The sequence below is a fragment of the Bacillus rossius genome, chromosome 13 (assembly GCF_032445375.1).
Source record: "Bacillus rossius redtenbacheri isolate Brsri chromosome 13, Brsri_v3, whole genome shotgun sequence".
NCBI classification, from domain to species: Eukaryota; Metazoa; Arthropoda; class Insecta; order Phasmatodea; family Bacillidae; genus Bacillus; species Bacillus rossius.
The window spans coordinates 12,509,614-12,525,920 of NC_086340.1; the positions used below are offsets into that span (position 1 = coordinate 12,509,614).

The 16,307-nt window shown below is 38.0% G+C and overlaps 1 protein-coding gene across 1 annotated transcript in view; it reads left to right on the forward strand.

Moving 5' to 3' along the window:
* Positions 1-5,627: 5,627 nt before the first annotated feature.
* The window catches only part of LOC134538253 (sialin-like), a 45,200-nt gene continuing 34,520 nt past the window's right edge, over positions 5,628-16,307 (forward strand). Inside the window, exons 1-2 of the mRNA XM_063379403.1 lie at positions 5,628-5,696; positions 9,187-9,380. Of these exons, the coding sequence (XP_063235473.1) occupies positions 5,669-5,696; positions 9,187-9,380 (222 nt within the window). The 5' untranslated portion in view covers positions 5,628-5,668. The remainder of the gene's footprint in view (positions 5,697-9,186; positions 9,381-16,307) is intronic.

The window sequence follows — 16,307 nt, forward strand, 5'->3', positions numbered from 1 at the left end:
GCCCGGCCCACCTAACCCCCCCCCCCCCCCCCCTCCCTCTCTCACGGTATCTACGCCCATGAGCATAACCATCATAATAATTTATTTCATGCGTGTTTTCTTCATAATTTAATTTTTAAAAAGAAAATTGACGGCCATAACTAAAGTCGCGGGGAATAGTGGACCTTTTAGCACTCCAACGTTTGCACATAGAAATCAAAGTAATGATTTTTCTTGAAAGAAGAAAATTGAACATTTTAAATTTTGGCTGTTATAAAAATTGTTTTAAATTCTCTGTTCTTAAGTTAAATGTTTGATGAATTCGGTGAAAGAATTCGTAAATACGCATGTAAATGTTATCAAATACGTGGAACACGCATGCCAAGTTTGTACGAGAGACACGCCTACGTGAACACGTATGCAAACCGGCTTTAAACGTGGACTACTTGGCAACACAATTCCTGCCGCTTCTGTAAGGCATGTCGGTCTATAAGAAGGAGGGATGCATTATTATAGCCCACTAATCCATCTGTAAACTTATGCAACTAGTTTTCAATAAATTTTCTTATTCAGTTTGATGTTTACGTCTTTTTTTTTTTTATGTGAAACATCTTAGCTCTCGGTACGCGGCACTCGGTTGGAGTAATTTCGAGCGGATGCAACGGAAACGTGTAACAGGAAGAACGGAAAAGAGCGCGACGCGGCCGGAAGCTGGCGCCAGTGCTGCAGCGTGCCGGCGAGCGAAGAAACTTCCACGGCGTCACGGCTTGTCCAGGGGTCGGTCACCTGCCTTCCCGCAACATGAAGCTGAAGATTGGCGTCCCGGTTTTTGCTGAAGCGTAGCCCTTGATGCAGCGAGATTGTGCAATCAGTAGGACTTAAAAAAAATCAAAATCCCGTTTTCCAAGCGTGTGCCCTGCCGGTTTTTAAACTCGGTAGTGATGTTCCTTATACTATGACTAGAGACCTGCAAAATTCGCGGATTCATTTAGTGATATGCTACAATTCAAATAATTATACCTTAGCGCTGCTTCTGCAACTGGTTCACTGTTAATCTGGAGGACTGAGGGCCAATTAGAGACCCTCACTCAAAGAAGTGTCGAATCACAGACACTCAATCGAGACGACTCACAACTCAGCAGCCAATGAACAGGTGGAATTTGCCCGAGTGTGTAGAGAGAGTTGTAGAGTCTATCCTGGAGGTCATCGAACCCGCGAATTTTGCAGGTCTCTAACTATGACGTGTTTAGCCCGGGAAACGGCGGGTATTTCAACCAGTGCATAGACAAAGAGTGATTACTTTCTATATCACCTAGCTCTTACAGGAAAATGATAGCGACGTTAACGTGAACGCGATATTCTCTCTCATAGCCATTACATGTGTTGGTGGTACCTAGCTGTGAAATAAACTGTCATTGGTCATTGATTATAACATAATAAATAGCAAAAAAGTTTTTTTTACAGATTGTAATAATTTTTTATTGTTATTTTTGCGCCAATAATCTTTATTTTGCTATCATCATGACAGTTTCATTGCCATATGATATAATAATTATTTCAATTGATTACCCGAAAGATTTATTTTACATTTTACTTATTAGTTATCTACGATGTTTTATCTTTGGAACGAGCACTGACATTGAAAAGTTCGTTATTTTTTATATCTATATGTGTCAAAGATAAATCGTTCATTACAATCAGATCACATCCCTCTCATCATTGTTTCAGGGAGTCCCCTTAAAACTACTCAATAATTATTTATGTAATTAAGCTCGATCTTGGAGCGAAAGAAAGTACTTCTAATACGTCAGCAGACAAATTTTAATACAACGAACGTTCAGTGCAGTATCATTAAAACTAAACTTAATTTTGAGTTATCTATGAAAGTGTATTTTTTTTTGTTTCTCGTGCTACTTATTTCTTGTAAATTTATTTGTTAAGTTGCTGCGTCAACACATATTTATTACTTTTTTTATGAGCGAATGATAACTGAAATTAATTATATCACTAATCAATCAAAAGGTTTACTGTAATTTTACACCTATATTAGAAATATATATATTTTAAAATTTTTGTTGCTTACATAGCACTTTTTTTTAGTAACTAAGATAAGTTTCCTTACATTTATTTTCAAAAATCAATTCGATTAAACTAAAGCACATTCTTCTGATTATTCTTGCTGCGCGTATTTATAGTTTACTATTACATTGCATGATTTGCAACCAATATACATTCTCCCTGGTATGCAAATGATTTTTCAGAATTAAATTTTTGCTATGGTAGAAAAAATTTCTCTTGTCTTGGAGCATCCTCAAAAGCCTAGAAAAAAAAAGATTTTGAATTTATTTTGTGCATCGCTGTACGTTTCACTTTCAGCGAGAAGGGCCTATCTAGCTTAAAATGAAAAGAGGTCGGCATTTATCGTAATTCGACTTTTTTCATGGAGGAAGAGGGTCCATTGTGCCATAAAATAAATAAAGGAATAATATCATTCATTAATTTTTTTAACAATATAATTTGTGAGAATAAGTTATAGATTTAAAACACAGAACCTTGATCCTTGTTTGCGAGATTTCCCTTACGGCGAATGCTTGACATAGCTAACCTATTCAACCTGTTTTCACCTTGTGATTATTCAATAGAATTGAAAGGAGGGGGGGAATTCTTGTAATGTTAATAATGATGCAAGCAAATGAATATTTTTTTGTTTGTTTTAAAAACTAAGTTAATTTTTTTTTGCCACTATACAAAATAATTGTGTTATTCATAAACCAAAAAAAATATATATATTACTTGTTTGCGCTTAAGCTCATACAGGTGTAAGGTTATATACATTAGATGGCAATATTTTTGCTGTTTCAATCGCTATAGGAAAGATAACATATTCCTTAAAAAAAAAACACTTGGACTTATGTCGTTTTGTTTCGTTGGCCGCTGACTTGCGAATACGTCTGGACTGATTCCTGCGTGATTCGTTACTTCTTTTAAAACAATGATTTCTCTTTGACCTCCAGTCCACCAGATAAACTGTAGGCCAATGTGACGGACAGCACAAAAGGTAAACTGTTTGAACTTCAGCCTGTCACGGTCCAAGGATAATGCGCGATATTTTTCTGCCTGTACACAGAGAAACATTTTTGTTTCTGTACTTTCACCAAGATGCTTTTGTAAACCAGCTACCACGAAATAGTTTTTAATACCACAAGAAAGATACAGTAAATTTTTACAGCACATGGCTGTTGTTATTTTCGCATGTATGAAATACGTTTCCTGAGACAGTACCGAGTATTTCTTAAGAAAATTTGCGCAAATGTTTATATTTTAATTGAATTTTCATTCAAGCATAACTTTTTTAAACCAAGAAAACGATAACCGAATATTCAATAATTGTACTTTGTTTTACCATGCTAATAAATGTGCGCTATTAATCATGGAAAACTATCCAGGGAAAGGTTTACATATATAACTTTTAACTATTGGAGGTATTTGGACAACACAAATCACAAATGCCCGGGTAATAATCTGAACCCAGTTTTACTGCAAACGCTATTTTGTAACGCTACAGCTGTTTTCATATAAATGTAAAAATATCTGTGATTTTTAATGAATATTTTTGTTCCATTTACATTTTTTTGACGTGACAACGTCTAATAAATCGATGAACGCCGGCTGCACGCACAAAAAAGTATCCCGTTACGCACATTGTTCCGTTACGCTGCGTCCCGTTACGCTCATTGTTCCGTTACGCTGTGTCCCGTTACGCTCATTGTACGCTTGCGCCGCACCGACAGAAGTGAAAACTTAAAACTTTGTTTATAAATTTGTAATATGAAATATTTTCTACGTCAAATGTGCGTAATAAAATGAATCTGATTACTAGTATAATTTGAAGTATTTATTGTTTATTATTAAAAAAAAGTAGCATCTGTTGGCGAGTGCAGTAATAATAGGTTATGTTAGATATTTGATTACACTTTATTTATATGAAAACTTGTTCATAATTATATTTAAACTTTATAGCTAAACGCCAGTTTTTAAAATTAATTACAAGTCATCTACACGTGAACTGTTTCGTCGACTGTTTATAAAGTGAAGTGAAAAGTTAATGTGGTTTTCATTGCTTATTACAACAACAATTTCGGCAATAAAGGTTAATTATTCTTGCATTTTAAAAATCTGATTACTAGTATAATTTCAAGTATTTATTCTTTTATTATTAAAATAAAAATGATTCAATTTTATTCATAAAAGTATTCAATCATTTCATCAATGTTTTGTTATGACATTGTCACGTTAAACTATCGTCCGTAAACCGACTTAACAGACAACCATTTTTTTTACAGTGTATTGATATTTTCTCAATCAAAAAATGTGCCAAATTGCGTACCTTATTTGTATGATAGGCTATAGATCCTGAATGTTCAAAATCTCAGAAGCACGGATCAAGTCTGAAAAAGCCACGTAAAAGGGCAGGTATTTTTTTTTTCACGGAAAAAAACCTAACGCTTAATATTCTGCAGCAAGGAATGTACGCGGTAGCTAGTTTCTTAGTTGTGATTGATCGTAATCAGGACGCTTTTGCATGGCTGTGATTCGTGTGTGTTGACAGTAGACATGAACCCGAAAAAAACCTCAACCAATCACGAAACATATGTTGTTTAACAGTTGAAAAAAAATCCTCTAGGTTTGAAATATTTTTGAGCAATCAGTCACGATGATCTAAAAAAAAAAAGCAATTAGAAGCAAATATGTCCCAAATAATTTGAAATAATAAGTAGGAATTCTGTGCCATTGCGTGGGAATGATTAAGCCATCAAAAAGGATATCTTACAGTTTAAATAATTAAAATTAAATAACTTTGGAGTAAAAAAGGCAAAGAATAACTGTATTTCTTTTAAAGGAATATAAATATTCATTAAAAATTACACATGTTTGTAAATTCGTACATTTACATGAAAACAACTGTACCACTGCAAAATAGTGTTTTGCAGATATTCTGAGTTTGGATTCTTACCCGGGAATTTATGCTTTGTGTTGTCCTAGTACATATAATATTTAAAGTTAATCGTAAACCGTCCACTGAATAGTTTTCCAGTATTAACTGCGTTTCATTAATAAGCATAATAAAACGAAAAAAGTACAATCATTGAATATTCGATTATCTTTTCCATGGTTTAAAAAATTATGCTCGAATGAAACATCAATTAAATTAACAAATAATGGGCCAATTTTCGTAAGAGAAGCTCACTATTTTCACAAGAAACGTATTTTTTTTATATTAAAAAATAACCCAAGCTATGTTATTGCACAAAGTTACATCTTTCTTGTAGTATCACAAAACTATTTTTTTTTGCAACTGTTAATCTTTTGTACAAGTGCATATAAAGTTATTTCTTTGTAGAATTCCACTATATTTAAACGTCCATCGCGATACTGCGCGTAGATATGGCCTTACGTAACTACAGCTCTATCTTAGAAGCAATTTCAGCTAGAGATAGGTATCGCTTTCTCGACTGCTTTCCGAAGGTCGTTCGTATTAGCGAAGCTTCTGTCAAGCGTGCCTTGAGCGAAGGGGAGGGGGTAAGAGGAGAATCACGTCGTACTTGCCCGAAAGGTACACAGCTTCACTCTCGCGAACGGCTCGCGGCAGACAGGCCAAGAACGAAAAAAAGAAAACACGACAAAGGCGATGAACACGAAATCAAACGAGCAAGCAGGTACGTTCCAACAATTTTTTTTTGACGTGACAACGTCTAATAAATCGATGAACGCCGGCTGCACGCACGAAAAAGTGTCCCGTTACGCACATTGTTCTGTTACGCTGTGTCCCATTACGCTCATTGTACGCTAGCGCCGCATCTACCTCTCTTCCACTCGATTGGCCTATGCGTCCGAGGAGAAGAAAGACAGCGGCAGCACACAACTTACATCTACACGTGAACTGTTTCGTCGACTGTTTATAAAGTGAAGTGAAAAGTTAATGTGGTTTTCATTGCTTATTACAACAATTTCGGTAATAAAGGTTAATTATTCTTGCGATGAACACGAAATCAAACAAGCAAGCAGGTAGGTACGTTCCAACAATTTTTTTAAAACTAATATTCTCTTGCTTACAAGTTTTTTTTACCATCCTCTTAAAGTAGAAGAATAATACGAATTCGGAAAACTCCATGCTACGGCCTACGGCGAGAATGAACTGAACACCGGTGTCAGCTACTTTAGAGCTTCAAAGCGTGTGTATCTGTATCCTGCAAATTATTATTTTTTGTACCATAAGCCCTACTTACAACCAAACGAATAGTTTCCGAAATAAATTTAAAAAAAATTAAAATCTTAATTAAATAATACTAAAGACGCATGTGACATAGCTCACATGGAATTATTTTGATATATTACCGGGAAATTACAAACCATTCGCAGAAGACTAACACCAGGGTAAGTCATCAATGGTATATAGTTTGGAACAGGGTAAGGCATATTATAGGGGCTAAAGTCGCTCTCATTTGAAGCTAACCCTTCTGCTAATACCATCCTGGAAATGATGCACCAACAATTCTGACTTAGAGGCATTCCTTATCTTCAAGCGAAAATAATGGTTTTTCTGCAGGCCAAAAAATCTTTCTTGCATATTTAAACATTTAACTGTTATAAAGCTTTTATTTTTTAGTGAATATAAAATCAGCTTTGCTGTGGACACATAGGCCTATAAAACTATTGGAAATAGTGGTTACACTGTCAAAAGTTGTTTTGTTTTGATGGCAAACGTTAATAGTCACGCACGTGTTTACTCTTTTTTTTTCTAGGTAACTAGAAAATTCTAACTGAATTCGTTTTGGATTTCGAAAGTAGGCCGGAAATATGTTGGGTGTGAGTTATAAACAAAAGCATCGCCACAACAACATACCTTTAAGAAAATAAATAGCCTATCTAAGAAATAAAACAACAAAAATGCCACCCTACAAGACCGTAAAAATAAAATGTTTTTATAGAACATGTGATAACTTAATGTATCACAACAAAAGGCGGGCCTTAAATATTGAACATTAATTTAATAGTATTCAGCAATCGTATGAATAATATAGACACTAATAAATTCTAAAAAATGTTTATTTTTCTAAAATGATATTTGTTGGTGGTTATTTACCGTCTTTATTGACCGAGGTTTGTACACTGATAGAGACACGAATTTTTCAAACTAAGTTTTTGCGAACATGTTTCCTGGCAAAATTGTTTTCCGAAGGAATCATTTGTTAAAGTACAGATTATTCCGACCTACGGCCGGCATTCTCACATTCCCCTCCCACATATGCGTCCTATCAGGGTAGAGTGATAAAAATTCCAGTTCGTCGTATACATTCCAGAGCATAATTTAAACATAACTGTTAGGGATCACTCCCTGTTGTTGATCGGGAAAGTATTAGAGCTTCGGCAACGACCAGCGGCTGGGGCCACCAACCCAGCATAGTCACCGCCTCAGCCCCTTTACCTCGCTCAGCTGACCAGACAGTTGGCTGTGTCCTGAGCCGTAAGACTTTATCAGCACTGCTGGCGCCTACTCCGATCTCCCACACCACGCTGGGACCCCTCAGTCACCCAGTGAACCCGTGGTCTGGTGGAGGTCCTATCCAACCTCTGCCAGCTGTCCAGGCTGGTACCGGAGCTGTGTCGTCGCTCACCACGTCGACTCCGCATCGGGCTAGGGAACCCTTTGAGCCTGCTCCAAGCGATCGGAGCACCACCACCAAGAACGAGTCCTGCCCAATCAGAATCCAGGGCCTTGGAGGAAACCTCAGCGGGGCACCGTTCAATCTTTCATGGATACTTCCCGTACTACATACTACCAACTTGGCGTCGATTCGGCAGACCGTTCGCCAACAAGCTAGCCGACTGCCACTCTTCAGAGCTACTCCACTGGATGTCCTCGTCTCCTCGGACTACCCTCCGACCTGCCGTACTTCGGCCCGGCGGATTTACAACCGATTAAGGCCCGGAAGTGCATGAACTCATCCGGCGGCGACCGCAGGAAGCTCTGGCTAGAAATGACAACCACTGTGCAGTGTACACAAGTACATGATTTCATGACACAGGGGTTTTCCCCCTTTTTTCTTTTATTACCCGGCGCTCTTAGCCTAAAGGTCCTACCGCCCTGGAGCCCCACGGGCGTGGATGCGGATCACGCCGCATACGCAACCGGGAAGGGCGTTAGAGCTTCGGGCTATACACAGGGGCTGAGGCAACCCATCCCAGCATGTGTACCACCATCGGCCCCCTACCCCCACTCGGCTGACCAGAAATTTGGATGCTCCCTTTAGCCCTCCGGAGTTGTCATCACTCCTGGCGCCTGCCCCGGTCTCCCGCCTCACGCTGGGACTCCTGAAACCACCCAGCGGACCCGCGGTCCGGTGGAGGCCCACCCAACCTCTCCCGGCTATCCAGGCCGGTGAACCGGAGCTGTCTCCGTCGCTCACTGCGTCAGCATGTCAAAGGGCTGGGGAACCCTGCTGCTTGCCCCTAAAGCACTCGGGGCACCACTCCCAAGTACGAGTCCTGCCCAACAAGAATCCTGGGCCTTAGAGGGAACCTCAGCGGGGCACCATTCAAACATTATGGATTCTTCCCGTACTACGACCAACTTTTGGTCTACTCGGCAGACTGTTCGCCGGTAGATAGACCAGACCGCCACTTTTCAGAGTAAAGCCACAGGGTGTCCTCGTCGCCTCTAACTACCCTCCGCCCCGGATGCGCCTAAACTCGTCGAGCGACGACCACCGTCAGCCCCAGCTAGGAATGGCTGCCACAGTGCCCAGGCTGGAGGGACCTCGGGGTTGCCTCGGTACCTCCCCCGACTGCTGGACAAAGGGGACACCCTGTAGATCAGTTTACAGCCCGTTGTTAGGCCCGATCGCCCAACACCATAACCACCATACCCAGTCCTTCCTTTACCATAGGGCCTGATCCATTCACTATGGGGCCCCTTGGGGACCGATGCACCGAGGCTCGGCCGTCGAACCCCCCCCCCCCCCCGGAAAGGTTTCTATCGCATCTGCTGTTGCCCGCAGATTCAGCCCTTCCACCATTTACGGTCTCATACATGCAATTGAGGATGCAACTGAGGCAGAGTTGGACCCGGCAGTTGGACCCGTACACAAGTACAGAGAGAGAGAGATAATAATCACCCCCCCGCCCTCTCTCCACGTGTGTTCGCAGCTCCTGCGGGCTGCAGAAGTCTCCACCGGCCTCCGGCGAGATACGTCTTCTGCGCGCTGGCCGCGGCGGGCAACATGCTCAACTTCACGCTCAAGGCCAGCCTGTCCGTGGCCATCGTCGCCATGGTGGACCGCCAGGTCGACTCCGGCCAGGGACAGCTTCAGCCGGTCAACTCCACCGCGACCCCGCGAGAGGTACTTACGTCCGACGAGACTGTTTTAAGTTGGGGTGCAGGAGGCGAGATAACGCACGGTGGGAAACTACATACAACTACCATAATGGCACTGTCATTTCCTCCCCCCCCCCCTCTCCACAAACACACACGCCACCACCTTTTACCTGTCCATAACGCACATGAGTGCGGGGTGTAGGATTATGTAACGAAAAAAGTGCGACGCGCAGGAGTGGGGCATTCGATTGAAATGTAAGGGGCAGAAAGTTCTAGAAAACGAAAATTGGAATATTTGGTGCATAGTGAGGTAGGTGGTTTTTTTTCGCCGGAAGTGACGTAATCAACAATGGCCGCAATCCAAGATGGGCCGTCGTGATTCCCTAAATCCGAGCCTGAATAAATTGGCTAAATGACAGGTATATGGATTTACAGGTTAAACTAGCACTATACAAAAGAAGTAGTGTATAGAATACTCGGCAGGTAGCGCTGTCAACCCTCTAGCTATTTCTCAGGTTAACTTTAAAGCTTACAGAGAGCGCTTCTGACGGTGATAGTTGCAATTACAAATAACGTCCAGATCACAGACGAGAAGAAAGAAATGTTTCCAAATGTTATAGGGAGCAGCACAGCAAAGCGTCTATTTGTAATTTAATTGAAACACACACACACATATATGTGTGTATATATATGTGTATATATATACACACATAATGTTGTGTGTTAAAGGCGATCTTCCTGATTGAAAACAACGTGGTTTTTCAGGAAAAAAAATATTTTTAGGAATAAAATTCATGTGCCTATAAATTTTTTTTTTCGTCAAAAACGTCTAAAATACTACATAACAGAGGTTTTGGTCAATAGTTTGTGACTAAAATTGAACTGTCAATAATACTTCAAGAAAATATATACCGATTATTCAAATATTTTATGTAAAAAAAAAAATAAAATGTGTGTTGGTTTGAGCTTTAATGATAACATGGTGGAATGATAATGCTACAGTTACTAAAAAATAAACGCTTAAAATTAAAAACAAAATATTTTTTTGCAAAACTCCGTTCCCCCGGAGAAACCCCCGGAATGGCCACCGCATGGGGAGCCCAAGAAAAGAAACGGGCTCCCCATTTGGAAGCCACCTGGAAGGTTTTTTTCTGTTCCACCCACCGTTTATTTGGTAGCCTGACTTGTTACAAGGGATTGTATTCCTACCAGAGAAAATGCCAACATTTTTTCTGGGCAATCCGCCTTGGAGGAGCCGGGGCGCGAACCCGGGTCCTACAAGTCACAAGGCAGGCGCTCTACCCCAGAACCATAGTGGTAGAGCGGATACTAGCAGTCTTCTTAACACTGACATGATGTTATTCCACGAGTTTACTGTAGTTTCGTGTGTCATTAACACGTGCAGTAACATCTAACCTCGGTAACGAACAAATTTATGTGTTCTTATGTTGTTCGTTCAGCATGAATTATGTAATTTCATAACAGTGAAATGTAATTTGTATTACTAATCTGTCAATTTTTTAGTTGATTTCCTGCAAACAAACTTACAGTCCCGCTGTACAATAATTATATAGAACTATAGACTAGTAAAAAAAAATATGTAAGAGCTTGCACTGTGGATGGTAAAGTTATTTTGAAATAAATGTTAGATATTAAAAGAGTGTGTTTAGTTAAAATATGTGTGTGCTTACAAGCATGAAGTTATTGTTTAACATTTTATTTATTTGGTTTTAAAGCCACAGAAAAATTAACCTTGTTTTTTCACTTTTGGATTTTTTTGTTTTGTTTTACCGTGCTTAATATGCGCAGCTAATACTGGAAAGCTATTCAAACAACTGTTTGCAAATAGGCATTTTCACAATCTTAATTTAAGTACTAAATCAATGATAGTTTTGGAGATGTCAAATTTAAAGTTACATTTCATACTGACATCGCCGGAATTTTAGGTAATGATAGTGCTGCCCTTAAAACGATCAGTTTCTGAAGACTGAGAATTTAGATGACAATAGTTTTGTGAGATTTGCTTACTTATTGAGAAATATTCACATTATTTATAATACCACTATATTTTATTGAAACGTACAGTACTATTGAGTACAGAATTCTTTGTGTTAAGCCGGAGCATAAATGTTTTATTTCATACAATGAAACCCTAAAAAACTTAATTAAATCATCGGAATTATTAAACATGAACTTATTTGAGTACTTTGAGCATATCACAGTGACATCGCTATTTAATTATTTGTAATTTTAATTGTAACAAAAATTGGAATTTGGTATTTTTATTTTGGATGTTTAATATTTCTACGTGTAGTAGTATAAAACATGTTTTATGTTTTAACTGTTGCCGTATCAAACGTTCATTCAATGGCTGTATATGTTTATTTTCGTCCAAAAAAATATTTTGTACTAAAATATTCTACAAGAGATTTCACTTTTCTTATAATTTTGTTGTTTTAAATTATTATGTTCGAACCTTTCCTTCAGTTCAACAACTTAAGTAGATATAATAATTTCGTTATGATATTTAATTCTTCATACATACGACACTTGTTATTTTGCGATTATTACGAAATAATATATAATTTTATTTTAAATACATTTTTTTTTGCAAACGTACGGGTTTCAAATACCAAATAAATAGGTACTTTAATATTTCTTTTTTTTAATGGTCTTGCAATTGGGGAGATTGATTATATATATAATTTAGAACATACACCATTACTGATAATAATGTATGTCATAAGAAACCTCAATAACAGACAAGAAAGATAAATGTGCAAACATACAAAAAACAAGCGAAACTCAGGGAACTTCAAAACATTTAAAACATAGAAAATTACGTAGAAAGAATTGGTAAAAAAATTATTTCAGCACAGACGGACACTGTTGGCTAACAACGATGATACATTAGTAACAAGAACAGTAAATAAAGACGAAAAATACTTCGGACAACTCACAGAATTAATTTTCAGTACTTTTATAAAATATTCTTTTCGAAAACAGTTGACAAGGAATAGTTTGCAGTACTAAAAGAAATATATTATAAATTTGTACACCACATAGCTTTGGTTATTTTTGCACATCTGAAATACGGTTTATCGAGGTATATAACTGAGTATTTCTTACAAAAATTGGCTAATAATTTTATACTTCAATTGATGTGTACATTCGGAATTTTTTTTAAAACAATGAAAAAGATTATCGATCAAAAATTCAACAATTTGGCTTTCTTTTGTTTTACCGTGCTTAATATGCGCAGTTAATACTGGAAAGCTATTCAAACAAGGGTTTACAAATAACTTTTAAATATTGGAGATACTGAGGCAACACAAAACATAAATGGTAACATTTTTTTGTAGTGATACAGTTATTTTCATGTAAATGTACAAATTAACAAATATCTAAGTTTATATGAATATTTCTGTTCCATTTACAAAGAAAATTTATAGTGCACAACGGCAAACAATAACCAAACGATGAAACTTAATATATAAAAATTGAAGGAAAAAAAATAAAAAACGGATACACAGACACACACAGGTGAACCCAGCGATGTTACAAAACAGCAACGACAGCACAGATGAACACCGTAAACAACAGTTGAGCGACAAAACAGATATTTTGAAAACCACAACGATGGTAGCATAGAATAACTCAGTATGTTTTTCCCAAAACAACAGTTGCGACGTTTCGGGAGAGATATCTATTCCCTTCTTAAGGCACAAACAGAGGTTTCTCATGATATACAATTTAATGAGTAATATTGTATGTCCGAAACTACATCCTGAATTCATTTACCTATTATTTAAAATGTTGTATGTCGGTTGAAATTTTATTCAATGAACTACACTGTTTTTTGAAATTCACTTAGATACTTTTTTTAAACAGATTTGTATTTTGATTTGTTTTATGTGTATATTTGTTTACACTTATATATACTTCTATTATAGATTAGTATCCCAGAGAACACTGGTTCAAATTCCGGCTGGCCATTGTCATATCGTTTTGACGTGAAGCGTCTTAAAAATCACAGCGAAACATGGGTAACAGAACAGACGAAAAAAGGTCTGTATCATATTTCTTTAACATTTTCCTAACTATATAGGCTTCGGCCTGAGACGCAAATAGGAACACTTAATTTTAATTTAGGTTAGGAAAAAAATTCTGTTCAGTGTAGCTCACGACTCAGACGTGATAGCGCGGTGATTCGTGTGTTTGTGTATAGAGAACCGACAACACTGGGCAATTGTACGTTCACCAAAAAAAACATTAATTTTGATATTATGCCTTCGGTATCTCATTTATCATATCACAGGCCAATGTTAAACATTTTCGTAGAATATTAACTGAAATTAATAGTAAGCTACCATTTAGTGTTAGTTTTGAATTATAATATTTAGTACGTAGACAATGTCTCGTTTTTATAATTTTTAATTTCAACTATTACACTAAAAGCGACTCGCTGACAGAAGTTTCACTTGAAACCAACGGCTGTGACTCTCGTTTCAGCCCCATAGATTTTTATCTAAAAATTTGGTAGGATGGTTCCTTACTGTAGGTCATGGCTACTTCTTTTCATATTGTCGTTCTACTGTGGCGTTGTGTTTTGTCGTCTGCATTGACCTCGCTAATAATATGTTTACGGACAAGCAAGCATTTCAGAATAAGAAGAAAAATAATATCGTAAATAGGCTATTCTCCTGGTAAACAAATATAAAAATGATTTCAAGGCTTTCATAAATTAATAGTCTGAAATGATTTAGTTGTCATTGACGCAGTTAAAATATAGGCCTAATGCCACAACTACTTAATCAATAAAACTTAAACAGCAAACATAAATCACTCTCACTATTCCGTATTCACATTTGTGATTGTTTTGATCTATTCTTAATGGCAATTGTTTTTCTGCACATCTATATGTTAAAATACATTTCTAATGATTTTCACAGCACATGCTAAATACATAATGCTGGAATCACAATACCCTGTAACAGCCCCTAGATGACAAAAACAACACCACCATAAGTAAGGTCGTAGTGAATTCAGACCACGAAAAGTGAACCCCAACCGCCCATCAGAAACATAATGTGGGTATTATTAAAGATGTAATAACGTAAACAATTTTTAGTGAAATAATTCATGCCTAAGTTTACTTTATCGTTCTTTTGATAGTCATGACGTAAAATAAACACAATTAAATTGCCACCTCAGTACTATAGATGACTATACACCTGATGGTGATAATCTGTAGTGGAATTTCAAACATATGATATAAATCATGCAATATTTTACTTTCTTAACCGTCGGTTCTCAGGTAATTGTGATTTTCGGTCACTAGATTGCATTTAATTTCAACTAGTGACCTGGATTTAAAACATCAATTAGAATCACAAGACTTTGTATGCTACTTATATATACAAATTATTTCTAAGATAATATACATAATAAATTTAATCATGTCGTTCGAGTATTAGGACTGCGTGGTCACGTTTTAACATATGATAGTTTTACATTAAGGCACTTTTCCGTCGTCCCCCGGCGGAATTATTCGATTATGGCAGTCTTCCAGTATGGCAGTCTTCCAGTATGGCAGTCTTCCAGTATGGCAGTCTTCCAGTATGGCAGTCTTCCAGTATGGCAGTCTTCCAGTATGGCAGTCTTCCAGTATGGCAGTCTTCCAGTATGGCAGTCTTCCAGTATGACAGTCTTCCAGTATGGCAGTCTTCCAGTATGGCAGTCTTCCAGTATGGCAGTCTTCCAGTATGGCAGTCTTCCAGTATGGCAGTCTTCCAGTATGGCAGTCTTCCAGTATGGCAGTCTTCCAGTATGGCAGTCTTCCAGTATGGCAGTCTTCCAGTATGGCAGTCTTCCAGTATGGCAGTCTTCCAGTATGGCAGTCCTCCAGTATGGCAGTCTTCCAGTATGGCAGTCTTCCAGTATGGCAGTCTTCCAGTATGGCAGTCCTCCATATGACAGTCCTCCATATGGCAGTCTTCCAGTATGGCAGTCTTCCAGTATGGCAGTCTTCCAGTATGGCAGTCTTCCAGTATGGCAGTCTTTATTATGGTAGTCTTCCATTATGGTAGTCTTCCATTATGGTAGTCTTCCAGTATGGCAGTCCTCCATATGGCAGTCCTCCATATGGCAGTCTTCCAGTATGGTAGTCTTCCAGTATGGCAGTCTTCCAGTATGGCAGTCTTCCAGTATGGCAGTCTTCCAGTATGGTAGTCTTCCAGTATGTCAGTCTTCCAGTATGGCAGTCTTCCAGTATGATAGTCTTCCGTCGACCCCCGTCAAAACAGGAGGAAGTGTGCCATAATGGAAAACTACCATAATTTTATTTTTACAGTTCGTAGTTATAAGTATACAGTGCTGCTTCCTATAACCCATTTTTGGAAACATTTGTTTCTATTAGTGCGCGATCTGTTGAGTTAATTTCTGACTGGAACTACAGAAAGTCACCGTCAGAAGCGCTATCTGTAACTTTTTAAGTAAACCTAAGAAACAACAAGGGGAGTTAACAGCGCTACCTAGCGATGTGTTCTTCATACTACTTCGAGAGAAAAGCAGCTGTACTAATTCCATGGAGTGTGTAAGAAAATATGGCAGAATTCCGCCTCGTCCTTTAAAATTATGGCAGTTTTCAGTTATGGTACTTTTCCGCCTTTTTTTGAAGAGGCCAGGTGAAATACTTACATTATGGTAGTTTTCCAGTATGTTAGTATTCCGTCGCCCCCTTAAATCAACTCAACAGATCGCCCATGAGAAGGAAAACAGTTTCAAAAAAAAATTTTATGGGCTGCAGCACCAATAAATGTAATAAAAAAATATATATGGTAGAATTTACTTCGTACTTTCCTTATGGTGTTAGTTTTCCAGCATGTTTCTTTTCCGCGTCCACAGACCGACGTGTCGTTAAAGCCCGTTTAACAATGGCACGGAAACGGAG